At 50.8% G+C, this 21,567-nt stretch overlaps 1 protein-coding gene and 1 long non-coding RNA gene across 2 annotated transcripts; one reads left to right on the forward strand and one right to left on the reverse strand.

The window, feature by feature from the left end:
• The first annotated feature begins 7,740 nt into the window (after positions 1 to 7,740).
• On the forward strand, positions 7,741 to 21,421 carry LOC127012085 (uncharacterized). The gene is made up of 3 exons (XR_007765553.1): positions 7,741 to 8,057; positions 11,758 to 12,068; positions 18,133 to 21,421. It is a non-coding gene; the product is annotated as an uncharacterized LOC127012085 (long non-coding RNA).
• Positions 8,405 to 16,392, reverse strand: LOC127012083 (uncharacterized). Its single transcript, XM_050890295.1, has 2 exons — positions 15,102 to 16,392; positions 8,405 to 9,853 (listed from the first exon to the last, which is right to left on the reverse strand). The coding sequence occupies exons 1-2, from the start codon at positions 15,118 to 15,120 to the stop codon at positions 9,225 to 9,227; spliced, it is 648 nt and encodes a 215-aa protein (XP_050746252.1). The 5' UTR covers positions 15,121 to 16,392; the 3' UTR covers positions 8,405 to 9,224.
• Positions 21,422 to 21,567: the final 146 nt, after the last annotated feature.

A 21,567-nucleotide genomic window follows, 5' to 3' on the forward strand; every position in this document is an offset into this window, starting at 1 on the left:
ATATAGGGCCTCCGGGAACCGTTATTCCCCTTTTGCGGACGGCCCGCCGAAACTCTCCATACCGGGTCCAAAGTCCATGGCTCCAGTTTGACCCTTTTGTCCTTCATGCGCTTTTTCCCGCCGATGTCCAGCCTGATGCTGTCGTCCCGCTGATTCCCGTGACGCATATGGCATGCTTGTGTGCCGCTCCGCTGCCGAGATGTGGCACCTTCTCTCCCGCGGCGTCCCGTTACTTCCTTTTGCACACGGCACCCTCGCTCTTCTCGCCAAGTCTCCGCTCTCTCTTTCTCCATCCTTGGTCTCCAAACTCTGTTGGTCTCCAAACCCGCTCCAAACTCTCTTGCTCTCCAAACTCCCTTGCTCTCCAAAATCTCTTGCTCTCCAAACTCTTTTGCTCTCCAAACTCTCATGTTCTCCGTCCTTGATCTCCAAACTCTCACGTTCTTCGTCCTTGATCTCCAACCCCCACGTTCTCCAAACGCTCTTCGCCGCGTACCTGGTGAGCAGCCGGCCATCTGCTGCTGGGATTTGTGTAGTGTTATTCAACTCCTCACATTCACCCCTTCAGGAAATATTTAAGAAAAAACCTCGTTGCTCCCTCGACGTTCCCTCGAAGCTTTTACCCTGTTTCGTTTCCACAGCGCTGGTCGTCCTCCGCATAGCACCTTTAAATCTCCACTGGGCACCGATACTAATCGGCTATCGATACCCAGGGGGCCTGCTCACGATATCGATATCGCAGGTGCGGCGTTTCCACTTGCTCACCGCGATGTTTATCATCACCGATATTTCCATTTTCTTTTCTTGTGCCAATCGATCGCACTATCATCCAGTGCCAATCGACCGCCTATTGAGGCGCACCCTTCCCTGTTATATGGTGATTTTGCAAATTGTTTATGCCCGTGCACGTGTCGGCCGGAGTTTAGTTTTTTTTTTACCCCCACAGCCCGGCGTTTCCACTTGTCCTTGCCACTTCGTAAGTACTCTGATCTCCCACCCTACTGCTCGTATGTGCTCATCAGCTTATTTTATCTTGGCAGGTTGCCTTTGTTGACCATTAATGCCCTTTCAGACTCCTGAAGCTGTGTTTCCTAGTTTGGACCCCGATCCGGCCGGCGATCCCGTCTCCTCGTCTCGGCATTATGCCCTTCCCCAGGATGCTTGGCCTCTTTCGGTACAGATCTCTTAGCTGTGCCGACTTCCCCCTTCCTTCGGCAGACTGCTGCTGCGTGTTTCCAGCTAGTCCCAAACAAATTCTTGGATATCGTGCCTCTTGGCACGTGCCTTTCTGCGTTCGTTATCCTTGACCTGTTCCTTGTACTATATATGTATGGTTGTATTGTAGTGCCTTGTAAAGAATTCTTCGAGTTTTCCCATAGTAGCCTTTAAGAATCCTAGGAGTGATCCTCGGAGTCTTTCCTCATTATCCTTCGAGCATCCTTGGAGTCATCCTTGTGCTTCTGCTTTAGTACCCTTTATCCTTTGCGATCCTTGGAGTTTTCCTTGGGCTCTTTCCTCAGTATCTTTTGAGTTTCCTTGGAGTTCTCGGGCTCCTTCTCTCCGTGTCCTTTGGGAATCCTTGTTGCTATCCTTGGGCTCTTCCCTTCGTATCCCTGAGCATCCTTGGAATTCTCCTCGGGCTCTTTTCATCCTTGCAGCTATCCTTGGACCCTTTTCCTCGTATCCCTGAGCTAATAGCATTAACGTGTCCCTGTCTCGCACTTTGTACGCCCTTAGGAAGATCCTTAAGCTTGGGGTGCAGTTTTCCTTGATGATCTTTAAGGTGTCTCTCGCAGAGTAGTTTAGTGGCCTCGACATCGTCTGCATGTCGATCATGGTTTTTAACTGACTCACTGAAACCATGTTTTCGTTGCCTGCCTGATCCGACAGCCTTGTGAAGAAATCTCTCGGCAGAAAGTAAAGGAAGCTCTCAATGAACTCTGCCCAGGTTTTCCATTGTTTATTGTTGGCGATAAACCACTTAAACGCCCTTCCTTTCAGCAACTCCGGCATCGCTCGGGGGATCATGTCTAGGTTTAAATCGTAGGTGTTGGCGGACCATTCTACTTGTACCAGAAACTCGAACGGTTTCTCCGCCCCGTCGAACCTGAATGACCACTCGCGGACTTGTTTAGCGACCCTTGCATAATCTGACTGGCTGGGTCTAGAGGTCAGCACTGTTGTCTTCCTGTCCTGGCTTGAATCTCTCCTGTAAGCCTCCTTTTGCAAGTTGTCGACGCTCAAGCTTGCTACTAGGTTATCCCCTTCAGCGTTCGTTAGCGTGATGCTCGGCCCGGCTCTGCCGTAATACACAGCTTCCAGCTCAGCCCAGATGTCGGCAAGTTGTGCGTCATTCTCTGTCTCGGAGGTATACTCCGACAATGTCTTCCTCATATCCTCTAATCTGCCGTCCAGGGCGTCATTAAGTCTTTGTGCGACCTGGGCGAAGACCTCCTTCTTAAGGCGGTAAATCCACTTTTTTCCCATTATGTTTATTTTGCTTTCACTGCAGCAGATGTAACGAACTGATTTGTTTGCTTTCTGTTCGCTACGAGATTCGTGCGGCTCGCTCAGTAGATTGTGTGTGTTCGTCCCACCAAATTTGTATAAACGTAACCGCCCAGTAGTTAATTGGGAAAGCACAGAATTCACGGGTTCGTAGTGGGTTTATTGCGGGTATAACTGCGGTCGGCTTTATAATTTGCTTGTCTCGCTGTCTCCGCCGCTTCTTGTTCCTGACGCGTTTGGCTCGGTGACTGCTCGGCCACGATTCAGACTCGTTATGGGGTCAGCCGTGCGGGCTAAGGGTAGCGTCACCGTTCTTAGACTAGAGTGAACAGACTGACGAGTTTTCCAGGATCTGAAAGGAAGCAGCCTCGCTTTTCACTTCGCTTCTACGCCTGGTATAAACGAACGTTCCACCCTAGCCTCACCCTTTCGCGTACTGTCTGTGCCGTTCCTGCGGGCTCGATTCTCCGTGCCAGCTGGCTGGTGGACTTCTGTGTTGGGTTCGTAGGCATACCCGGGACTTCTCTCCCTTCGGGCTCGTCGCGCCAGGACTTGCTCAACTCCACTTGGCGCACGGGGCTCCCGCCGGGACACGCCTATGTAGTGCTTGGAGCGAGGTACAATGGGGTTTGACAGGCTTACCCCCGCCACCTGTGTTTCAGTCTGACTCCTGATCCCGAACGTCTCGACGTGTCAATTTTGCGTTTTGTAGGCTCCCACGGTGCTGCTTTCGACGACTCGCCTTGTGGTGGCTCCCTCGTAGTTTACTTGGTTGGGTTTATGTTTACTCGGTATTTGATCGACTGCTTGTCGATGCTGATGCTGTCGTCCCGCTGATTCCCGTGACGCATATGGCATGCTTGTGTGCCGCTCCGCTGCCGAGATGTGGCACCTTCTCTCCCGCGGCGTCCCGTTACTTCCTTTTGCACACGGCACCCTCGCTCTTCTCGCCAAGTCTCCGCTCTCTCTTTCTCCATCCTTGGTCTCCAAACTCTGTTGGTCTCCAAACCCGCTCCAAACTCTCTTGCTCTCCAAACTCCCTTGCTCTCCAAAATCTCTTGCTCTCCAAACTCTTTTGCTCTCCAAACTCTCATGTTCTCCGTCCTTGATCTCCAAACTCTCACGTTCTTCGTCCTTGATCTCCAAACCCCCACGTTCTCCAAACGCTCTTCGCCGCGTACCTGGTGAGCAGCCGGCCATCTGCTGCTGGGATTTGTGTAGTGTTATTCAACTCCTCACATTCACCCCTTCAGGAAATATTTAAGAAAAAACCTCGTTGCTCCCTCGACGTTCCCTCGAAGCTTTTACCCTGTTTCGTTTCCACAGCGCTGGTCGTCCTCCGCATAGCACCTTTAAATCTCCACTGGGCACCGATACTAATCGGCTATCGATACCCAGGGGTCCTGCTCACGATATCGATATCGCAGGTGCGGCGTTTCCACTTGCTCACCGCGATGTTTATCATCACCGATATTTCCATTTTCTTTTCTTGTGCCAATCGATCGCACTATCATCCAGTGCCAATCGACCGCCTATTGAGGCGCACCCTTCCCTGTTATATGGTGATTTTGCAAATTGTTTATGCCCGTGCACGTGTCGGCCGGAGTTTAGTTTTTTTTTTACCCCCACAGCCCGGCGTTTCCACTTGTCCTTGCCACTTCGTAAGTACTCTGATCTCCCACCCTACTGCTCGTATGTGCTCATCAGCTTATTTTATCTTGGCAGGTTGCCTTTGTTGACCATTAATGCCCTTTCAGACTCCTGAAGCTGTGTTTCCTAGTTTGGACCCCGATCCGGCCGGCGATTCCGTCTCCTCGTCTCGGCATTATGCCCTTCCCCAGGATGCTTGGCCTCTTTCGGTACAGATCTCTTAGCTGTGCCGACTTCCCCCTTCCTTCGGCAGACTGCTGCTGCGTGTTTCCAGCTAGTCCCAAACAAATTCTTGGATATCGTGCCTCTTGGCACGTGCCTTTCTGCGTTCGTTATCCTTGACCTGTTCCTTGTACTATATATGTATGGTTGTATTGTAGTGCCTTGTAAAGAATCCTTCGAGTTTTCCCATAGTAGCCTTTAAGAATCCTAGGAGTGATCCTCGGAGTCTTTCCTCATTATCCTTCGAGCATCCTTGGAGTCATCCTTGTGCTTCTGCTTTAGTACCCTTTATCCTTTGCGATCCTTGGAGTTTTCCTTGGGCTCTTTCCTCAGTATCTTTTGAGTTTCCTTGGAGTTCTCCTCGGGCTTCTTCTCTCCGTGTCCTTTGGGAATCCTTGTTGCTATCCTTGGGCTCTTCCCTTCGTATCCCTGAGCATCCTTGGAATTCTCCTCGGGCTCTTTTCCTCGTGTCCTTTGGGCATCCTTGCAGCTATCCTTGGACCCTTTTCCTCGTATCCCTGAGCTAATAGCATTAACGTGTCCCTGTCTCGCACTTTGTACGCCCTTAGGAAGATCCTTAAGCTTGGGGTGCAGTTTTCCTTGATGATCTTTAAGGTGTCTCTCGCAGAGTAGTTTAGTGGCCTCGACATCGTCTGCATGTCGATCATGTAGTTTTTAACTGACTCACTGAAACCATGTTTTCGTTGCCTGCCTGATCCGACAGCCTTGTGAAGAAATCTCTCGGCAGAAAGTAAAGGAAGCTCTCAATGAACTCTGCCCAGGTTTTCCATTGTTTATTGTTGGCGATAAACCACTTAAACGCCCCTCCTTTCAGCAACTCCGGCATCGCTCGGGGGATCATGTCTAGGTTTAAATCGTAGGTGTTGGCGGACCATTCTACTTGTACCAGAAACTCGAACGGTTTCTCCGCCCCGTCGAACCTGAATGACCACTCGCGGACTTGTTTAGCGACCCTTGCATAATCTGACTGGCTGGGTCTAGAGGTCAGCACTGTTGTCTTCCTGTCCTGGCTTGAATCTCTCCTGTAAGCCTCCTTTTGCAAGTTGTCGACGCTCAAGCTTGCTACTAGGTTATCCCCTTCAGCGTTCGTTAGCGTGATGCTCGGCCCGGCTCTGCCGTAATACACAGCTTCCAGCTCAGCCCAGATGTCGGCAAGTTGTGCGTCATTCTCTGTCTCGGAGGTATACTCCGACAATGTCTTCCTCATATCCTCTAATCTGCCGTCCAGGGCGTCATTAAGTCTTTGTGCGACCTGGGCGAAGACCTCCTTCTTAAGGCGGTAAATCCACTTTTTTCCCATTATGTTTATTTTGCTTTCACTGCACCAGATGTAACGAACTGATTTGTTTGCTTTCTGTTCGCTACGAGATTCGTGCGGCTCGCTCAGTAGATTGTGTGTGTTCGTCCCACCAAATTTGTATAAACGTAACCGCCCAGTAGTTAATTGGGAAAGCACAGAATTCACGGGTTCGTAGTGGGTTTATTGCGGGTATAACTGCGGTCGGCTTTATAATTTGCTTGTCTCGCTGTCTCCGCCGCTGCTTGTTCCTGACGCGTTTGGCTCGGTGACTGCTCGGCCACGATTCAGACTCGTTATGGGGTCAGCCGTGCGGGCTAAGGGTAGCGTCACCGTTCTTAGACTAGAGTGAACAGACTGACGAGTTTTCCAGGATCTGAAAGGAAGCAGCCTCGCTTTTCACTTCGCTTCTACGCCTGGTATAAACGAACGTTCCACCCTAGCCTCACCCTTTCGCGTACTGTCTGTGCCGTTCCTGCGGGCTCGATTCTCCGTGCCAGCTGGCTGGTGGACTTCTGTGTTGGGTTCGTAGGCATACCCGGGACTTCTCTCCCTTCGGGCTCGTCGCGCCAGGACTTGCTCAACTCCACTTGGCGCACGGGGCTCCCGCCGGGACACGCCTATGTAGTGCTTGGAGCGAGGTACAATGGGGTTTGACAGGCTTACCCCCGCCACCTGTGTTTCAGTCTGACTCCTGATCCCGAACGTCTCGACGTGTCAATCTTGCTCCTTGTAGGCTCCCACGGTGCTGCTTTCGACGACTCGCCTTGTGGTGGCTCCCTCGTAGTTTACTTGGTTGGGTTTATGTTTACTCGGTATTTGATCGACTGCTTGTCGATGCTGATGCTGTCGTCCCGCTGATTCCCGTGACGCATATGGCATGCTTGTGTGCCGCTCCGCTGCCGAGATGTGGCACCTTCTCTCCCGCGGCGTCCCGTTACTTCCTTTTGCACACGGCACCCTCGCTCTTCTCGCCAAGTCTCCGCTCTCTCTTTCTCTCCGGCTATCGATACCCAGGGGGCCTGCTCACGATATCGATATCGCAGGTGCGGCGTTTCCACTTGCTCACCGCGATGTTTATCATCACCGATATTTCCATTTTCTTTTCTTGTGCCAATCGATCGCACTATCATCCAGTGCCAATCGACCGCCTATTGAGGCGCACCCTTCCCTGTTATATGGTGATTTTGCAAATTGTTTATGCCCGTGCACGTGTCGGCCGGAGTTTAGTTTTTTTTTTACCCCCACAGCCCGGCGTTTCCACTTGTCCTTGCCACTTCGTAAGTACTCTGATCTCCCACCCTACTGCTCGTATGTGCTCATCAGCTTATTTTATCTTGGCAGGTTGCCTTTGTTGACCATTAATGCCCTTTCAGACTCCTGAAGCTGTGTTTCCTAGTTTGGACCCCGATCCGGCCGGCGATCCCGTCTCCTCGTCTCGGCATTATGCCCTTCCCCAGGATGCTTGGCCTCTTTCGGTACAGATCTCTTAGCTGTGCCGACTTCCCCCTTCCTTCGGCAGACTGCTGCTGCGTGTTTCCAGCTAGTCCCAAACAAATTCTTGGATATCGTGCCTCTTGGCACGTGCCTTTCTGCGTTCGTTATCCTTGACCTGTTCCTTGTACTATATATGTATGGTTGTATTGTAGTGCCTTGTAAAGAATCCTTCGAGTTTTCCCATAGTAGCCTTTAAGAATCCTAGGAGTGATCCTCGGAGTCTTTCCTCATTATCCTTCGAGCATCCTTGGAGTCATCCTTGTGCTTCTGCTTTAGTACCCTTTATCCTTTGCGATCCTTGGAGTTTTCCTTGGGCTCTTTCCTCAGTATCTTTTGAGTTTCCTTGGAGTTCTCCTCGGGCTCCTTCTCTCCGTGTCCTTTGGGAATCCTTGTTGCTATCCTTGGGCTCTTCCCTTCGTATCCCTGAGCATCCTTGGAATTCTCCTCGGGCTCTTTTCCTCGTGTCCTTTGGGCATCCTTGCAGCTATCCTTGGACCCTTTTCCTCGTATCCCTGAGCTAATAGCATTAACGTGTCCCTGTCTCGCACTTTGTACGCCCTTAGGAAGATCCTTAAGCTTGGGGTGCAGTTTTCCTTGATGATCTTTAAGGTGTCTCTCGCAGAGTAGTTTAGTGGCCTCGACATCGTCTGCATGTCGATCATGTAGTTTTTAACTGACTCACTGAAACCATGTTTTCGTTGCCTGCCTGATCCGACAGCCTTGTGAAGAAATCTCTCGGCAGAAAGTAAAGGAAGCTCTCAATGAACTCTGCCCAGGTTTTCCATTGTTTATTGTTGGCGATAAACCACTTAAACGCCCTTCCTTTCAGCAACTCCGGCATCGCTCGGGGGATCATGTCTAGGTTTAAATCGTAGGTGTTGGCGGACCATTCTACTTGTACCAGAAACTCGAACGGTTTCTCCGCCCCGTCGAACCTGAATGACCACTCGCGGACTTGTTTAGCGACCCTTGCATAATCTGACTGGCTGGGTCTAGAGGTCAGCACTGTTGTCTTCCTGTCCTGGCTTGAATCTCTCCTGTAAGCCTCCTTTTGCAAGTTGTCGACGCTCAAGCTTGCTACTAGGTTATCCCCTTCAGCGTTCGTTAGCGTGATGCTCGGCCCGGCTCTGCCGTAATACACAGCTTCCAGCTCAGCCCAGATGTCGGCAAGTTGTGCGTCATTCTCTGTCTCGGAGGTATACTCCGACAATGTCTTCCTCATGTCCTCTAATCTGCCGTCCAGGGCGTCATTAAGTCTTTGTGCGACCTGGGCGAAGACCTCCTTCTTAAGGCGGTAAATCCACTTTTTTCCCATTATGTTTATTTTGCTTTCACTGCACCAGATGTAACGAACTGATTTGTTTGCTTTCTGTTCGCTACGAGATTCGTGCGGCTCGCTCAGTAGATTGTGTGTGTTCGTCCCACCAAATTTGTATAAACGTAACCGCCCAGTAGTTAATTGGGAAAGCACAGAATTCACGGGTTCGTAGTGGGTTTATTGCGGGTATAACTGCGGTCGGCTTTATAATTTGCTTGTCTCGCTGTCTCCGCCGCTGCTTGTTCCTGACGCGTTTGGCTCGGTGACTGCTCGGCCACGATTCAGACTCGTTATGGGGTCAGCCGTGCGGGCTAAGGGTAGCGTCACCGTTCTTAGACTAGAGTGAACAGACTGACGAGTTTTCCAGGATCTGAAAGGAAGCAGCCTCGCTTTTCACTTCGCTTCTACGCCTGGTATAAACGAACGTTCCACCCTAGCCTCACCCTTTCGCGTACTGTCTGTGCCGTTCCTGCGGGCTCGATTCTCCGTGCCAGCTGGCTGGTGGACTTCTGTGTTGGGTTCGTAGGCATACCCGGGACTTCTCTCCCTTCGGGCTCGTCGCGCCAGGACTTGCTCAACTCCACTTGGCGCACGGGGCTCCCGCCGGGACACGCCTATGTAGTGCTTGGAGCGAGGTACAATGGGGTTTGACAGGCTTACCCCCGCCACCTGTGTTTCAGTCTGACTCCTGATCCCGAACGTCTCGACGTGTCAATCTTGCTCCTTGTAGGCTCCCACGGTGCTGCTTTCGACGACTCGTCTTGTGGTGGCTCCCTCGTAGTTTACTTGGTTGGGTTTATGTTTACTCGGTATTTGATCGACTGCTTGTCTTAACTCCTCGACTGACCGTAATCGACTGACCGTAATCGACTGACTGATCCCCCTGCCAGCGTACTGCGGGCTTATATAGGGCCTCCGGGAACCGTTATTCCCCTTTTGCGGACGGCCCGCCGAAACTCTCCACACCGAGTCCAAAGTCCATAGCTCCAGTTTGACCCTTTTGTCCTTCATGCGCTTTTTCCCGCCGATGTCCAGCCTGATGTTCACGGCCGCGTCCAAAATCCGGCGGCGTCCCGTTACTTCCTTTTGCACACGGCACCCTCGCTCTTCTCGCCAAGTATCCTCTCTCTCTTTCTCCATCCTTGGTCTCCAAACTCTGTTGCTCTCCAAACCCTCTCCAAACTCACTTGCTCTCCAAAATCTCTTACTCTCCAAACTCTCACGTTCTCCGTCCTTGATCTCAAAACTCTCACGTTCTTCGTCCTTGATCTCCAAACCCCCACGTTCTCCGTTCTTGATCTCCAAACTCTCACGTTCTCCAAACGCTCTTCGCCGCGTACCTGATGAGCAGCCGGCCATCTGCTGCTGGGATTTGTGTGGTGTTATTCAACTCCTCACATTCACCCCTTCAGGAAAGATTTAAGAAAAATCAGCGCTCCCACTCTGCGGCGTTCCCTTGTGTATCCTAGCCCTTGAGTCATGGCGCATCTCGTCCCGATCACCTCGGCGCTCCTTCGTTGCTCCCTCGACGTTCCCTCGAAGGTTTTACCCTGTTACGTTTCCACAGCGCTGGTCGTCCTCCGCATGGCACCGATACTAATCGGCTATCGATACCCAGGGGGCCTGCTCACGATATCGATATCGCAGGTGCGGCGTTGCCACTTGTTCGCCGCAAGAGGGTCAAACTGGAGCCATGGATTTGGACCCGGTGTGGAGAATTTCGGCGGGCCGTCCGCAAAAGGGAAATAACGGTTCCCGGAGGCCCTATATAAGCCCGGAGGCCCTATCCTAGCCCTTGAGTCATGGCGCATCTCGTCCCGATCACCTCGGCGCTCCCTCGTTGCTCCCTCGACGTATCCTCGAAGCTTTTACCCTGTTACGTTTCCACAGCGCTGGTCGTCCTCCGCATAGCACTTTTAAATCTCCACTGGGCACCGATACTAATCGGCTATCGATACCCAGGGGCCTGCTCACGATATCGATATCGCAGGTGCGGCGTTGCCACTTGCTCGCCGCGATGTTTATCATCACCGATATTTCCATTTTCTTTTCTTGTGCCAATCGATCGCACTATCATCCAGTGCCAATCGACCGCCTATTGAGGCGCACCCTTCCCTGTTATATGGTGATTTTGCAAATTGTTTATGCCCGTGCACGTGTCGGCCGGGATTTTTTTTTACCCCTCAGCCCGGCGTTTCCACTCGTCCTTGCCACTTCGTAAGTACTCCGATCTCCCACCCGACTCCTTGTATGTGCTCATCAGTTAATTTTATCTTGGCAGGTTGCCTTTGTTGACCATGATTGCCCTTTCAGACTCCTGAAGCTGTGTTTCCTGGTTTGGACCCCGATCCGGCCGGCGATCCCGTCTCCTCGTCTGGGCATTATGCCCCGGGATGCTTGGCCTCTTTCGGTACAGCTCTCTTAGCTGTGCCGACTTCCCCCTTCCTTCGGCAGACTGCTGCTGCGTGTTTCCACTTAGTAGTAAACTAATCCTTGGAGACCTTGGTTCGTGCCTTTCTGCGTTCGTTATCCTTGACGTGTTCCCTGTACTATATATGTATGGTTGTATTGTAGTGCCTTGTAGAATCATTCGAGTTTTCCTGTAGTAGCCTAGGAGTGATCCTCGGAGTCTTTCCTCATTATTCTTCGAGCATCCTTGGAGTCATCCTTGTGCTTCTTCTTTAGTTCCCTTTATCCTTTGCGATCCTTGGAGTTATCCTTGGGCTCTTTCCTCAGTATCTTTTGAGTTTCCTTGGAGTTCTCCTCGGGCTCCTTCTCTCCGTGTCCTTTGGGAATCCTTGGTGCTATACTTGGGTTCTTCCCTACGTATCCCTGAGCATCCTTGGAATTCTCCTCGGGCTCTTTTCCTCGTGTCCTTTGGGCATCCTTGGAGCTATCCTTGGACCCATTTCCTCGTATCCCTGAGCTAATAGAACCAACGTGTTCAGGTCCGGCACTTTGTACGCCCTAAGGAAGATCCTTAAGCTTGGGGTGCAGTTTTCCTTGATGATCTTTAAGGTGTCTCTCGCAGAGTAGTTTAGTGGCCTCGACATCGTCTGCATGTCGATCATGTAGTCTTTAACTGACTCACTGAAACCATATTTTCGTTGCCTGCCTGATCCGACAGCCTTGTGAAGAACTCTCTCGGCAGAAAGTAAAGATGAAAGCTCTCAATGAACTGTGCCCAGGTTTTCCATTTTTTATTGTTGACGATAAACCACATCGCTCGAAGGATCATGTCTAGCTCTAAACCGTAGGTGTTGGCGGACCATTCTACTTGTACCAGAAACTCGAACGGTTTCTCCGCCCCGTCGAACCTGAATGACCACTCGCGGACTTGTTTAGCGACCCTTGCATAATCTGACTGGCTGGGTCTAGAGGTCAGCACTGCTGTCTTCCTGTCCTGGCTTGAATCTCTCCTGTAAGCCTCCCTTTGCAAGTTGTCGACACTAAAGCTTGTTACTAGGTTATCCCCTTCAGCGTTCGTTAGCGTTATACACAGCTTCCAGCTCAGCCCAGATGTCGGCAAGTTGTGGGTTATTCTCTGTCTCGGAGGTATACTCCGACAATGTCTTCCTCATGTCCTCTAATCTGCCGTCCAGGGCGTCATTAAGTCTTTGTGCGACCTGGGCGAAGACCTCCTTCTTAAGGCGGTAAATCCACTTTTTTCCCATTATGTTTATTTTGCTTTCACTGAGCCAGATGTAACGAACTGATTTGTTTGCTTTCTGCACGCTACAAGATTCGTGCAGCTCGCTCAGTAGATTGTGTGTGTTTGTTCCACCAAATTTGTTTAAACGTAACCGCCCAGTAGTTCAGTGAGAAAGCACAGAATAATTTGCTTGTCTCGCTGTCTCCGACGGTATGGGTTGTCTCGATGTTCGCTAGCCTCGTTGTCACGGTGTTCCACTTTTGTCGCTCCCTAAACACCTTCTCCGCTGCTTGTTCCTGAGATCATCCTTGGTGCTATCCTTGGGCTCTTCCCTTCGTATCCCTGAGCATCCTTGAAATTTTCCTCGGGCTCTTTTCCTTGTATCCTTTGGGCATCCTTGGAGCTATCCTTAGACCCTTTTCCTCGTATCCCTGAGCTAATAGCATCAACGTTTCCAGGTCCGGCACTTTGTACGCCCTTAGGAGGATCCTTAAGCTTGGGGTGCAGTTTTCCTTGATGATCTTTAAGGTGTCTCTCGCAGAGTAGTTTAGTGGCCTCTACATCGTCTGCATGTCGATCATGTAGTCTTTAACTGACTCACTGAAACCATGTTTTCGTTGCCTGCCTGATCCGACAGCCTTGTGAAGAAATCTCTCGGCAGAAAGTAAAGGAAGCTCTCAATGAACTCTGCCCAGGTTTTCCATTGTTTATTGTTGGCGATAAACCACTTCAACGCCCTTCCTTTCAGCAACTCCGGCATCGCTCGGGGGATCATGTCTAGGTCTAAACCGTAGGTGTTGGCGGACCATTCTACTTGTACCAGAAACTCGAACGGTTTCTCCGCCCCGTCGAACCTGAATGACCACTCTCGGACTTGTTTAGCGACCCTTGCATAATCTGACTGGCTGGGTCTAGAGGTCAGCACTGTTGTCTTCCTGTCCTGGCTTGAATCTCTCCTGTAAGCCTCCTTTTGCAAGTTGTCGACGCTCAAGCTTGCTACTAGGTTATCCCCTTCAGCGTTCGTTAGCGTGATGCTCGGCCCGGCTCTGCCGTAATACACAGCTTCCAGCTCAGCCCAGATGTCGGCCAGTTGTGCGTCATTCTCTGTCTCAGAGGTATACTCCGACAATGTCTTCCTCATGTCCTCTAATCTGCCGCCCAGGGCGTCATTAAGTCTTTGTGCGACCTGGGCGAAGACCTCCTTCTTAAGGCGGTAAATCCACTTTTTTCCCATTATGTTTATTTTGCTTTCACTGCGCCAGATGTAACGAACTGATTTGTTTGCTTTCTGTTCGCTACGAGATTCGTGCGGCTCGCTCAGTAGATTGTGTGTGTTCGTCCCACCAAATTTGTATAAACGTAACCGCCCAGTAGTTAATTGGGAAAGCACAGAATTCACGGGTTCGTAGTGGGTTCATTGCGGGTATAACTGCGGTCGGCTTTATAATTTGCTTGTCTCGCTGTCTCCGCCGGTATGGGTTGTCTCGATGTTCGCTTGCCTCGATGTCACGGTGTTCCAGTTTTGTCGCTCCCTGAAGATCCTTGTCCGCTGCTTGTTCCTGACGCGTTTGGCTCGGTGACTGCTCGGCCACGATTCAGACTCGTTATGGGGTCAGCCGTGCGGGCTAAGGGTAGCGTCACCGTTCTTAGACTAGAGTAAACAGACTGACGAGTTCTCCAGGATCTGAAAGGAAGCTGCCTCGCTTTTCACTTCGCTTCTACGCCTGGTATAAACGAACGTTCCACCCTAGCCTCACCCTTTCGCGTACTGTCTGTGCCGTTCCTGCGGGCTCGATTCTCCTTGCCAGCTGGCTGGTGGCTGCGTCCTGCGAACTGCTCCTGACTGGTTGGCTATGCGTGACTTCTGTGTTGGGTTCGTAGGCATACCCGGGACTTCTCTCCCTTCGGGCTCGTCGCGCCAGGACTTGCTCAACTCCACTTGGCGCACGGGGCTCCCGCCGGGACACGCCTAAGTAGTGCTTGGGGCGAGGTACAATGGGGTTTGACAGGCTTACCCCCGAGCTCACGATTTCTTGTCGACGGCCTTCACTGCTCCCAGTCTGGTAGATCCTCCAGGCGTAACGCCAGGACCTCGTTGGCAAAAATAAGCAGACCGCCTTGACTTAGCCGTGTGGTGCCCCTTCAGACCTCAGCCACCTGTGTCTCAGTCCGGAGACTCCTGATCCCGAACGTCTCGACGTGTCAATCTTGCTCCTTGTAGGCTCCCACGGTGCTGCTTTCGACGACTCGCCTTGTGGTGGCTCCCTCGTAGTTTACTTGGTTGGGTTTATGTTTACTCGGTATTTGATCGACTGCTTGTCTTAACTCCTCGACTGACCGTAATCGACTGACCGTAATCGACTGACCGTAATCGACTGACTGATCCCCCTGCCAGCGTACTGCGGGCTTATATAGGGCCTCCGGGAACCGTTATTCCCCTTTTGCGGACGGCCCGCCGAAACTCTCCACACCGAGTCCAAAGTCCATAGCTCCAGTTTGACCCTTTTGTCCTTCATGCGATTTTTCCCGCCGATGTCCAGCCTGATGCTGTCGTCCCGCTGATTCTCGTGACGCATATGGCATGCTTGTGTGCCGCTCCGCTGCCGAGATGTGGCACCTTCTCTCCCGCGGCGTCCCGTTACTTCCTTTTGCACACGGCACCCTCGCTCTTCTCGCCAAGTCTCCGCTCTCTCTTTCTCCAGCCTTGGTCTCCAAACTCTGTTCGTCTCCAAACCCGCTCCAAACTCTCTTGCTCTCCAAACTCCCTTGCTCTCCAAAATCTCTTGCTCTCCAAACTCTTTTGCTCTCCAAACTCTCACGTTCTCCGTCCTTGATCTCCAAACTCTCACGTTCTTCGTCCTTGATCTCCAAACCCCCACGTTCTCCGTTCTTGATCTCCAAACTCTCACGTTCTCCAAACGCACTTCGCCGCGTACCTGGTGAGCAGCCGGCCATCTGCTGCTGGGATTTGTGTAGTGTTATTCAACTCCTCACATTCACCCCTTCAGGAAAGATTTAAGAAAAAACCTCGTTGCTCCCTCGACGTTCCCTCGAAGCTTTTACCCTGTTTCGTTTCCACAGCGCTGGTCGTCCTCCGCATAGCACCTTTAAATCTCCACTGGGCACCGATACTAATCGGCTATCGATACCCAGGGGGCCTGCTCACGATATCGATATCGCAGGTGCGGCGTTCCCACTTGCTCGCCGCGATGTTTATCATCACCGATATTTCCATTTTCTTTTCTTGTGCCAATCGATCGCACTATCATCCAGTGCCAATCGACCGCCTATTGAGGCGCACCCTTCCCTGTTATATGGTGATTTTGCAAATTGTTTATGCCCGTGCACGTGTCGGCCGGAGTTTAGTTTTTTTTTTACCCCCACAGCCCGGCGTTTCCACTTGTCCTTGCCACTTCGTAAGTACTCTGATCTCCCACCCTACTGCTCGTATGTGCTCATCAGCTTATTTTATCTTGGCAGGTTGCCTTTGTTGATCATTAATGCCCTTTCAGACTCCTGAAGCTGTGTTTCCTAGTTTGGACCCCGATCCGGCCGGCGATCCCGTCTCCTCGTCTCGGCATTATGCCCTTCCCCAGGATGCTTGGCCTCTTTCGGTACAGATCTCTTAGCTGTGCCGACTTCCCCCTTCCTTCGGCAGACTGCTGCTGCGTGTTTCCAGCTAGTCCCAAACAAATCCTTGGATACCTTGGTTCGTGTTTTTCTGCGTTCGTTATCCTTGACCTGTTCCTTGTACTATATATGTATGGTTGTATTGTAGTGCCTTGTAAAGAATCCTTCGAGTTTTCCCATAGTAGCCTTTAAGAATCCTAGGAGTGATCCTCGGAGTCTTTCCTCATTATCCTTCGAGCATCCTTGGAGTCATCCTTGTGCTTCTGCTTTAGTACCCTTTATCCTTTGCGATCCTTGGAGTTTTCCTTGGGCTCTTTCCTCAGTATCTTTTGAGTTTCCTTGGAGTTCTCCTCGGGCTCCTTCTCTCTCTTGTTGCTATCCTTGGGCTCTTCCCTTCGTATCCCTGAGCATCCTTGGAATTCTCCTCGGGCTCTTTTCCTCGTGTCCTTTGGGCATCCTTGCAGCTATCCTTGGACCCTTTTCCTCGTATCCCTGAGCTAATAGCATTAACGTGTCCCTGTCTCGCACTTTGTACGCCCTAAGGAAGATCCTTAAGCTTGGGGTGCAGTTTTCCTTGATGATCTTTAAGGTGTCTCTCGCAGAGTAGTTTAGTGGCCTCGACATCGTCTGCATGTCGATCATGTAGTTTTTAACTGACTCACTGAAACCATGTTTTCGTTGCCTGCCTGATCCGACAGCCTTGTGAAGAAATCTCTCGGCAGAAAGTAAAGGAAGCTCTCAATGAACTCTGCCCAGGTTTTCCATTGTTTATTGTTGGCGATAAACCACTTAAACGCCCTTCCTTTCAGCAACTCCGGCATCGCTCGGGGGATTATGTCTAGGTCTAAACCGTAGGTGTTGGCGGACCATTCTACTTGTACCAGAAACTCGAACGGTTTCTCCGCCCCGTCGAACCTGAATGACCACTCGCGGACTTGTTTAGCGACCCTTGCATAATCTGACTGGCTGGGTCTAGAGGTCAGCACTGTTGTCTTCCTGTCCTGGCTCGAATCTCTCATGTAAGCCTCCTTTTGCAAGTTGTCGACGCTCAAGCTTGCTACTAGGTTATCCCCTTCAGCGTTCGTTAGCGTGATGCTCGGCCCGGCTCTGCCGTAATACACAGCTTCCAGCTCAGCCCAGATGTCGGCAAGTTGTGGGTCATTCTCTGTCTCGGAGGTATACTCCGACAATGTCTTCCTCATGTCCTCTAATCTGCCGTCCAGGGCGTCATTAAGTCTTTGTGCGACCTGGGCGAAGACCTCCTTCTTAAGGCGGTAAATCAACTTTTTTCCCATTATGTTTATTTTGCTTTCACTGCGCCAGATGTAACGAACTGATTTGTTTGCTTTCTGTTCGCTACGAGATTCGTGCGTCTCGCTCAGTAGATTGTGTGTGTTTGTTCCACCAAATTTGTTTAAACGTAACCGCCCAGTAGTTCAGTGAGAAAGCACAGAATAATTTGCTTGTCTCGCTGTCTCCGACGGTATGGGTTGTCTCGATGTTCGCTAGCCTCGTTGTCACGGTGTTCCACTTTTGTCGCTCCCTAAACACCTTCTCCGCTGCTTGTTCCTGAGATCATCCTTGGTGCTATCCTTGGGCTCTTCCCTTCGTATCCCTGAGCATCCTTGAAATTTTCCTCGGGCTCTTTTCCTTGTATCCTTTGGGAATCCTTGGAGCTATCCTTAGACCCTTTTCCTCGTATCCCTGAGCTAATAGCATCAACGTTTCCAGACCGGCACTTTGTACGCCCTTAGGAGGATCCTTAAGCTTGGGGTGCAGTTTTCCTTGATGATCTTTAAGGTGTCTCTCGCAGAGTAGTTTAGTGGCCTCGACATCGTCTGCATGTCGATCATGTAGTCTTTAACTGACTCACTGAAACCATGTTTTCGTTGCCTGCCTGATCCGACAGCCTTGTGAAGAAATCTCTCGGCAGAAAGTAAAGGAAGCTCTCAATGAACTCTGCCCAGGTTTTCCATTGGCATCGCTCAGGGGATCATGTCTAGGTCTAAACCGTAGGTGTTGGCGGACCATTCTACTTGTACCAGAAACTCGAACGGTTTCTCCGCCCCGTCGAACCTGAATGACCACTCTCGGACTTGTTTAGCGACCCTTGCATAATCTGACTGGCTGGGTCTAGAGGTCAGCACTGTTGTCTTCCTGTCCTGGCTTGAATCTCTCCTGTAAGCCTCCTTTTGCAAGTTGTCGACGCTCAAGCTTGCTACTAGGTTATCCCCTTCAGCGTTCGTTAGCGTGATGCTCGGCCCGGCTCTGCCGTAATACACAGCTTCCAGCTCAGCCCAGATGTCGGCAAGTTGTGGGTTATTCTCTGTCTCGGAGTAATACTCCGACAATGTCTTCCTCATGTCCTCTAATCTGCCGTCCAGGGCGTCATTAAGTCTTTGTGCGACCTGGGCGAAGACCTCCTTCTTAAGGCGGTAAATCCACTTTTTTCCCATTATGTTTATTTTGCTTTCACTGCGCCAGATGTAACAAACTGATTTGTTTGCTTTCTGTTCGCTACGAGATTCGTGCGTCTCGCTCAGTAGATTGTGTGTGTTCGTCCCACCAAATTTGTATAAACGTAACCGCCCAGTAGTTCATTGAGAAAGCACAGAATTCACGGGTTCGTAGTGGGTTCATTGCGGGTATAACTGCGGTCGGCTTTATAATTTGCTTGTCTCGCTGTCTCCGCCGGTATGGGTTGTCTCGATGTTCGCTTGCCTCGTTGTCACGGTGTTCCAGTTTTGTCGCTCCCTGAAGATCCTTGTCCGCTGCTTGTTCCTGACGCGTTTGGCTCGGTGACTGCTCGGCCACGATTCAGACTCGTTATGGGGTCAGCCGTGCGGGCTAAGGGTAGCGTCACCGTTCTTAGACTAGAGTGAACAGACTGACGAGTTCTCCAGGATCTGAAAGGAAGCTGCCTCGCTTTTCACTTCGCTTCTACGCCTGGTATAAACGAACGTTCCACCCTAGCCTCACCCTTTCGCGTACTGTCTGTGCCGTTCCTGCGGGCTCGATTCTCCTTGCCAGCTGGCTGGTGGCGGCGTCCTGCGAACTGCTCCTGACTGGGTGGCTATGCGTGACTTCTGTGTTGGGTTCGTAGGCATACCCGGGACTTCTCTCCCTTCGGTCTCGTCGCGCCAGGACTTGCTCAACTCCACTTGGCGCACGGGGCTCCCGCCGGGACATGCCTAAGTAGTGCTTGGGGCGAGGTACAATGTTGTTTGACAGGCTTACCCCCGAGCTCACGATTTCTTGTCGACGGCCTTCACTGCTCCCAGTCTGGTAGATCCTCCAGGCGTAACGCCAGGACCTCGTTGGCAAAAATAAGCAGACCGCCTTGACTTAGCCGTGTGGTGCCCCTTCAGACCTCAGCCACCTGCGTCTCAGTCCGGAGACTCCTGATCCCGAACGTCTTGACGTGTCAATCTTGCTCCTTGTAGGCTCCCACGGTGCTGCTTTCGACGACTCGCCTTGTGGTGGCTCCCTCGTAGTTTACTTGGTTGGGTTTATGTTTACTCGGTATTTGATCGACTGCTTGTCTTAACTCCTCGACTGACCGTAATCGACTGACCGTAATCGACTGACTGATCCCCCTGCCAGCGTACTGCGGGCTTATATAGGGCCTCCGGGAACCGTTATTCCCCTTTTGCGGACGGCCCGCCGAAACTCTCCATACCGGGTCCAAAGTCCATGGCTCCAGTTTGACCCTTTTGTCCTTCATGCGCTTTTTCCCGCCGATGTCCAGCCTGATGCTGTCGTCCCGCTGATTCCCGTGACGCATATGGCATGCTTGTGTGCCGCTCCGCTGCCGAGATGTGGCACCTTCTCTCCCGCGGCGTCCCGTTACTTCCTTTTGCACACGGCACCCTCGCTCTTCTCGTCAAGTCTCCGCTCTCTCTTTCTCCAGCCTTGGTCTCCAAACTCTGTTGGTCTCCAAACCCGCTCCAAACTCTCTTGCTCTCCAAACTCCCTTGCTCTCCAAAATCTCTTGCTCTCCAAACTCTCTTGCTCTCCAAACTCTCACGTTCTCCGTCCTTGATCTCCAAACTCTCACGTTCTTCGTCCTTGATCTCCAAACCCCCACGTTCTCCGTTCTTGATCTCCAAACTCTCACGTTCTCCAAACGCTCTTCGCCGCGTACCTGGTGAGCAGCCGGCCATCTGCTGCTGGGATTTGTGCGGTGTTATTCAACTCCTCACATTCACCCCTTCAGGAAAGATTTAAGAAAAATCAGCGCTCCCACTCTGCGGCGTTCCCTTGTGTATCCTAGCCCTTGAGTCATGGCGCATCTCGTCCCGATCACCTCGGCGCTCCCTCGTTGCTCCCTCGAAGCTTTTACCCTGTTACGTTTCCACAGCGCTGGTCGTCCTCCGCATGGCACCGATACTAATCGGCTATCGATACCCAGGGGGCCTGCTCACGATATCGATATCGCAGGTGCGGCGTTGCCACTTGCTCGCCGCGATGTTTATCATCACCGATATTTCCATTTTCTTTTCTTGTGCCAAATGATCGCACTATCATCCAGTGCCAATCGACCGCCTATTGAGGCGCACCCTTCCCTGTTATATGGTGATTTTGTAGAGAAGAAGGGCACTGACGAAGAGGGTAACAAGAACATGCGACAAGTAATAGACTTTCGCAAACTTAATGAGACAAAGACCCCATGCCAAATATCGCAATGATATTGGGGAAGTTTTGACAACATTGCACCTTAAGTCGGGTTATCACCAGATAATGCTCGCAGAACGCGACCTTGAGAAAATTTCCCTTTCGGTAAACGGGGGAAAATATAAATTTCGAAGGCTTCCTTTTGGTCTGAAAAATGCGGCCAACGCGTTTCAAAGAGCAATTGACGACATTTTGAGAGAGAACATCGTCAAATTTTGCTACGTATATGTGGATGAAAATGAACAATCCCACGTCACACATATAAATTGAGTTCTAAAGAACCTTTACGAAGCAAACATAAGGGTGTCAGTAGAAAAATCGCGCTTCTTCAAAAAGAGCGTGAGTTTTTAAAAATTTTTTCCATTTAGCCACATAGCACAAATTTTTACTAGCTGCAAGCTTAGCTAATGAAATACTTGTTTAAGGCTAAGTTATTTTCGTTTGGTGGTGGGCAACCTTGTCATAAATAAAAAAAAACTAGCTCCGAATTCAAACCACAGGGTCAAAATCATCCCAATCCTCTTCTTCTTTACTATGGAGTCGGCGGTATAGACATTCAGCGAACCTTTCAGTAAGGGCGCGTAGTGGAAGAAACTGAGAATATGAGCGATATGTTCCCCCAGTCGCACATGAAGCAACTTTTAAATGTGAACACAGCTCACCTCCGCGACCTGATCGACTCGATAGGCGTACACCACAGGGTAACCAGGAGTTCAGACTTTTTAGTATCACAATTAATCAATTCAAACAATAGACAAAAAGAAATAAATACGGGAATAAAAAGTCAAATTAATGAATTAACGTCAACGGTCAATCAAATATTTTTAAGTTTCACTTCAAATGCCAAAAATTACATTTCTTGTTCTAAAAAATAATACTTACACATTTATTTGTGTCTCGCTCTATTTTGAAAACAAATTTTTTTCTAATTCTAAGTGCAATCTCTCACATAGAGCCATCCGAGCCTCCGGAGAAAGCGGTGCAGAAGGCAATAAGGTGAGTTAAGAACTTGAGCTGCTTTAAACGGATGTTTAGTCAGACTCTTGATGTAGAGGTACCCAGGACCCCAATAGCACCCAGCCCCCATTGTAAATCGAA

Source organism: Drosophila biarmipes, unplaced genomic scaffold (assembly GCF_025231255.1).
Source record: "Drosophila biarmipes strain raj3 unplaced genomic scaffold, RU_DBia_V1.1 ptg000019l, whole genome shotgun sequence".
Lineage (NCBI taxonomy): Eukaryota > Metazoa > Arthropoda > Insecta > Diptera > Drosophilidae > Drosophila > Drosophila biarmipes.